At 46.9% G+C, this 6,000-nt stretch overlaps 1 protein-coding gene across 1 annotated transcript in view; it reads left to right on the plus strand.

The window, feature by feature from the left end:
• The window catches only part of LOC109524513 (neural-cadherin), a 203,442-nt gene that overhangs the window by 71,749 nt on the left and 125,693 nt on the right, over positions 1-6,000 (plus strand). The window contains exons 6-7 of the mRNA XM_019884446.1: positions 713-962; positions 5,799-5,941. Coding sequence (XP_019740005.1) covers positions 713-962; positions 5,799-5,941 — 393 coding nt within the window. The remainder of the gene's footprint in view (positions 1-712; positions 963-5,798; positions 5,942-6,000) is intronic.

Genomic DNA, 6,000 nt, shown 5'->3' on the forward strand with positions numbered 1-6,000 from the left:
GTTCTACCCGGGCCTGCGTGGGTTTTGTCTGGGTATTCCAGTTTGCTCCCACATTCCAAAAACATGCATGGCAGGTTAACGGAACACTCCAAATTGCCCCGCGGTGTGAGTGTTAGCGCGGATGCTTGTTCGTCTGTGTGTGCCCTGCGATTGGCTGGCAACCGGTTTAGGGTGTCCCCCGCCTACTACCCGATCATAGCTGGGATCGGCTCCAGCACGCCCCGTGACCCTGGCGAGGATTAAGCGAATGGGAAAATGAAGGAATAAATGAATTACCATTGGATTTTATGATTATTGTGGTCTTTAATTGTCCCTTACTGTGTTGCCTTTGTTTTTTTTTTTAGCTTCTGCTTTTAATGTTGATGACCTTTCTTTTTTTTTTCCCAGTGCTTCTGTAATTGTTTGAGCTACCATTTGACTGACCGACCCTGGTGAGGATTAAGCGAATCGGAAAATGAATGAATAAATGAATTACCATTGGATTTTATGATTATTGTGGTCTTTAATTGTCCCTTACTGTGTTGCCTTTATTTTTTTTTAGCTTCTGCTTTTAATGTTTATGACCTTTCTTTGCATTGCTTTTGTTATTATTACCAGAGCTGCACATGTCTGAATGATTTTTTTTCCCAGTGTACGCTGCTTCTGTAATTGTTTGAGCTACCATTTGACTGACTGTCCATTTTTTATTTTTTTTTTGTGTCTGAACGTTCAGTTTCTGCCAGCGACTGCGACTCGGAGAAGAACGCAGAGCTGACGTACTACACGCTGAGTTCCGACTTCACGGTATCGCCGCACGGCACCATCTTCCCGGCGGGGCCGCTGGACTACGAGAGGCCCAACCACCTGTACGAGTTTGTGGTGATGGCAGTGGACAAGGGAGAGGTGGCACGCACCGGCACGGCCACCGTCCGGGTGCGCATGGCCAACGTCAACGATGAGCCGCCAGGGTTCTCGCAGCACGTGTGAGTAACGTATCGCCACTCAGGTCTCTCCTGCATTGCCTGCATTCATTTTCTTTTCCCAACCGGACCAAAAACACAGTCCTTGAAAGTCAATTCCCGACTTGGCTTAAGCAAGTCATCCAATCTTGCTTCGTCACAACATTTCTTTGCGCATGAGCAACGGGAACGAATCACAAGATCATCACAGCAAGCGTCGTGTGACTGACGGCGAGCGTGAGAGGCGGCCAGCTCCGCCGTCGGGTCAGCGCCTCGCAGCTGCTTTGCGCTTTGGATCTGTGTGCAGCTGCCATTACCCACAATGCCCGTTTCCTAGCCTCCCAATCGCCCCCGTCCCGCCCCCACCCCCTCCGGTGCCGCTGCGGCACTGGCATCTTTTTTAATTGGCTGATTTTCTGGCAGAGAGCCAGACAGAAGTGGTGAGCTGGGGTCAATCAGCCATGCCCACCCGCAGCCTCAGGAGACCTCGTTGTGTGTGTGTGTGTGTGTGTGTGTGTGTGTGTGTGTGTGCGCGTGTGTGTGCGTGTGTGGGACTGTTTGGTGTCAATCTTAGAGAAGACTCCGATGCAGTTGTAAAGTGCATTCATGCATGGTGCATCTGATTCGCACGTGTACTGACATTGTTTCTGTAGCGAGTGCACATGTGTGCGTGTGTGTGTGTGTGTGCGCGCGTGTGTGTGTGTGTGTGTGTGTGTGTGTGTATATATGTGTGCAGTTCTATTGATTTAATGTCAGCGGAATAATGGTTCCCCTTTCTCCCTGTGTAGAATTCAACCTGCCACTGCAGATGCTGGAATTAAATAGATAACGGCACTGGACAATTCAATACAATGCGCATGCACGCACACACACACACATACGCACACACACACATTTGGTGTCAGACAACAAGAGTTAACACCTGCTGGTATGTAGCTTGAGAGTGGAAAGGCGGAGAGAAGACGGACGATAAAAAAAAGAATGACAAAAGACAGCAACATCAAAAGCACCTGCTAGGATGTCGTTTGAGAGGGCGCAGGCAGGATGAAGAGAGATCACAGTAAGCAGCACCAAAAGGCAACAGCAATGACACCTGCTGGGACTTGCTTGGAGTGGGGACCGACCGACCGACTGACAATAAGAAGCAAAAACAGCAGCATGAGCTTTCGGGCTTCATTTTGAAAGTGTTTATATCGGTATTGCGTTATGGTCGTACAGAAGAAGCAAGGTCAGTCTACTCTAAATTTGGTGCAAATTTGCTGCGACGTCACTTTCTGAACTCCGTTTTGTGAGGCTGCAGTAACAGGTAGTTTTCATAAAATTCTTTGCGAGACGCAGAATTCTACACCTTGACACTTCATAAATTGTGGATGAAACTCATCTTTTAATCACTGCAAATTTGATTTCAAGCATTTTACTTTGGTACACAATACCTTTTTAATCTCACCCTTCACAAATACTGCATATTCAACTAAAAAAAATAAATTAAACAACAACAACTAATTGCTGCCTTTGTTCAAACTCTTATTTAATCAGTGCCAAATGAAGGGAAATGTGGACAAAATCATCTACGCCCCCTCTAACCTTGGTGCGAATCTCATGGGGCATCATGGTCACAAGACCGAATTTTGAAGAGACGATAATAAGAAGAAATGTTCACCAAATTCAAAGTGAAATTCCAGAGTTTTACGTCACTCCGTTCAACTTCATCAGTTGTCGACCTTGTCGTGACGTCATCTTTTAATCATGGATGAAATAAATTCTCATTTTAAAGCAGTTCATTTTATTGCACAATAAACTTTTTAAAAATCTTACGCTTAACAAACAATCCATGTATTAAAAAAAATCTGAATAATAAAACTACCAAAATCAAAAGAAAAATGAACCGTTTTTGAAAAAAAAACCCCAAAAAACCTGAACTTGAAAAGCACAATAACAAAACGAAATAAAAACGATCATGAAAACCCTGAAACGAATTGTGGAGGAAATGGGCAGTGCTGAAAGAGGAAACCAAATCAATTACAAACGCGCAACAACAACTGCAACAAATTCAACAAAAGCAATCACAGCCAGAAGAGGACAAGAGAGACAACATCTGCCGGCTTCTTGGCGTTGACAGACAGCTCAAAAGGAGTCAACAAAAAGGAAGAACCGAAGCAATAAAACCACCTTCTGCATGACGAGTGGCCCCGGCAAGATGTCATGATGGACCTTTCTTAAGGTTGCGTTTTATTTATTTTGGAGGGAGGAGGGGAGGGGGGGGGGTTGAGTCAGTGACGGCACGTAGCTGAAATGATCAGCATGCGTCTGTCTTCGCCTCCTGCCGAATGACAGGTCGCCAGCGGTGCCTCTTTGAGCTGTCACCCCCTCCCATTGGCGGACCACCGCTGACTTGGCCGCCAATTTACAGCTGTTGCCGTGGTTACCGCTCCGCCCCACACACCAACAAACTCATTTCCATATACATTTCGGATAGAATAGAAGAGATGGCGTGAATGCGGTCGACGAGGTCGGGCCTTTGATTCTCCTTGTCCAGTTGCTAAATGTCACGGTATGTTTCTCTCCCGTGGAGACGTCGCGGATTCACGCCAGCGTTTCCCTGAGAAATCTCAAGACGTCATCAAATGTTTGCGGTAGTCCTGCAATGCATCAAAGATTGCTTCCAAAGAGCAACCGCCTCGATTCCAGCGACGTGGAGGAGAGCTGAAGGCAAAAGACAATTTTTCAATGCAATGTCTTAGAATTTTCAAGCTGGCCTCAAAGTCTGGGGGATTTTGGTCCCGTGTCAACCAAGACTCTTATGGATTCCAAATTCTGTGTGCCACAAAATGAGCAATGCGCCTCGTTTGATGAGGATCAGATCTCCCATGAGAAACGACAACCCTTTGTCCAACTTGGAGGAATTATTGTAGCACCGTCTATCGAGTGTGAGGTTGTTCTCCCTCTCTGGCTCTCCTCTGTTGCGTGATAGAGAGTCATAGTGCGCGTGCGCCATCGTTTTTGGTCAAATTATTATTTTCATACGTGGACTGTGAACAGATTCGCAACTGGTCATAAAACGTCTTTGTAACTTTATTCACCTTTCTACCCGATGAATATGTTCTTGTGACGCTAAGTGGCGCTCATTTTCCACAAGTGACAATTCACCGCCAGCTGCCTGTTGATTCGTTAAGACCTCACAGGATGAGGCGGTCCAGATGAAAGCCGCAATCAGCGATCTCATCCCCCCCCCCCCACCCCTTTTCTTTCGGAGGCCAGTTGTCGCCTGCTAACCATTGGCCTCCAATTCCACAAAGCAAATGAAGTCAATAATTAAATTCAGTAATTAATTTCCGCGGGCCCACGGGAGGCTTCTTTTTTTTCCGCAGGCTGAGGCAGCGTGCGACAAAAACAAATTTGCACGCACAAAAAGGGGTTAAAAAGTAATTAGTGTGTGCTGGTGTATGTCCGAGGCGCTTTTCATTTGATTGCAACATCGATCAGGACAAATTAGAGACGTGCACAGGGTCCAAAGGCGCCAGGCCGTCCGCATTGAGCCCAGTGAATTGAAGTGATCGCCCACACGTGTCGGCTCCCCACCCCCAAAAAGAAAAAAAAACAGTGCAGGGTTTATTCATGTTGAATGTGAGGTCATTGCGCTGTCGGGTTGGATTAACCTACGAGACGTTGACCATCGCCACTCAAAATGGCTCTGCTTTTCCAGATATACAAACACTCGGTGGAAATCTCTGACCAATGAAATATGTCCCGCCTCTCTTGCCGTACTGTGATTGTGCCAGGGAATCTCAACCACCTAAATAGTGGTTAAAATTCTATGGGGGGAAAAAAAGATTTGATTGTAAAGTGCCGTGCAAAATAAAATGGTTTTCCCTCATACTCGATGGAATAATCCATCAAAAACGAGATTTAAACACGATTCTTCTGTGACAAGCCTATCTCGGTCTTGCTCTTTTTTAGCTCAGCTAATTATTTCGATACGTCGAGCAACATTGGGATGCGTCCTCCGTACGGGCCGCCCTCTCGGGCTTGGGGGGCCCAAGTGTACGCCCGGCGAGGCTTCAAAGCGGCAGTTCAAAGTGTCGAGCAAGACGCGGAGACAAAACTGAAGGGAATTTCAAGCGGGCCAACCAAACTTTGCTGGCTAAGGCAAAGGGAGCTGATGAAAAATGCATGTGAAAGGCGAGTCTCCCCCCCCTCTTGAAAGCGCGCAAACGATTACCTGCAAACATCCGCTAATGTATATGCCGGGCGTTCTGTGCTGATATTAGGCTTTAGACTGACTCTTACTGCTTCATCCCGAGTCTGACTCGTGTGTCTCCTCGGAGCCTGCCACCGAAAGGTTCTTTTTTACCACTCTCTTACTTCCCGATTTTCTTTAACACCTGCGGCTCACAGTTGGAACCAAGAAGTGGGCGCTCGAACAGAAAGCTTCTTATTTATTTATTTTTTACAAATAAATACATAAAACCCGCTTCCAGCTGTGAGTCTTTTTGCATTCCCGGCAGCTTTTTAGCTCCAAGCTGTGTTTCTGTTCTCGCCACACAACATAACAAATGTGTGCCCAGGTACAGGACTCTTTGTAAGTGTTAGCCCGCTGCTAGCTTTGTTGTCTTCAACTATCTTCTTCGCAGCAGTCCTGTTGACATCGGACAGCAGTAAATCATCAGGCACCCCCCCAAAAAATTGCAACACTTTTATAGGGGCGGGGTTATATGGTCCAAGAGAAGAGTTTACTCCCAGACCAAATCTGTCCTGGCAGTAAATGACTCCAGAAAGCTGCTAAACAAAGAGATAAATATAAACATGAGAATTGTACACCCACTATGTCAATGGTGTATTTTATCGTGCTTTCTCTTTCAGCTACCGGACGTTCGTGTCGGAGGACGCCGGGCCGAACACGCTGGTGGCTACCGTGCTGGCTAAGGATCCCGACGGAGACGGGATCACGTACCGCATCGCCTCGGGAAACGAGGAGGGCAACTTTGTCATCGACAGCCCAAAAGGTAGGCCGTGTTTCACTCCAGCCGTTGGGAGTTTTGCCATCGCAGACTGAGTACACTCC

Source organism: Hippocampus comes, unplaced genomic scaffold (genome assembly GCF_001891065.2).
Source record: "Hippocampus comes isolate QL1 unplaced genomic scaffold, H_comes_QL1_v1.1 scaffold21, whole genome shotgun sequence".
NCBI classification, from domain to species: domain Eukaryota; kingdom Metazoa; phylum Chordata; class Actinopteri; order Syngnathiformes; family Syngnathidae; genus Hippocampus; species Hippocampus comes.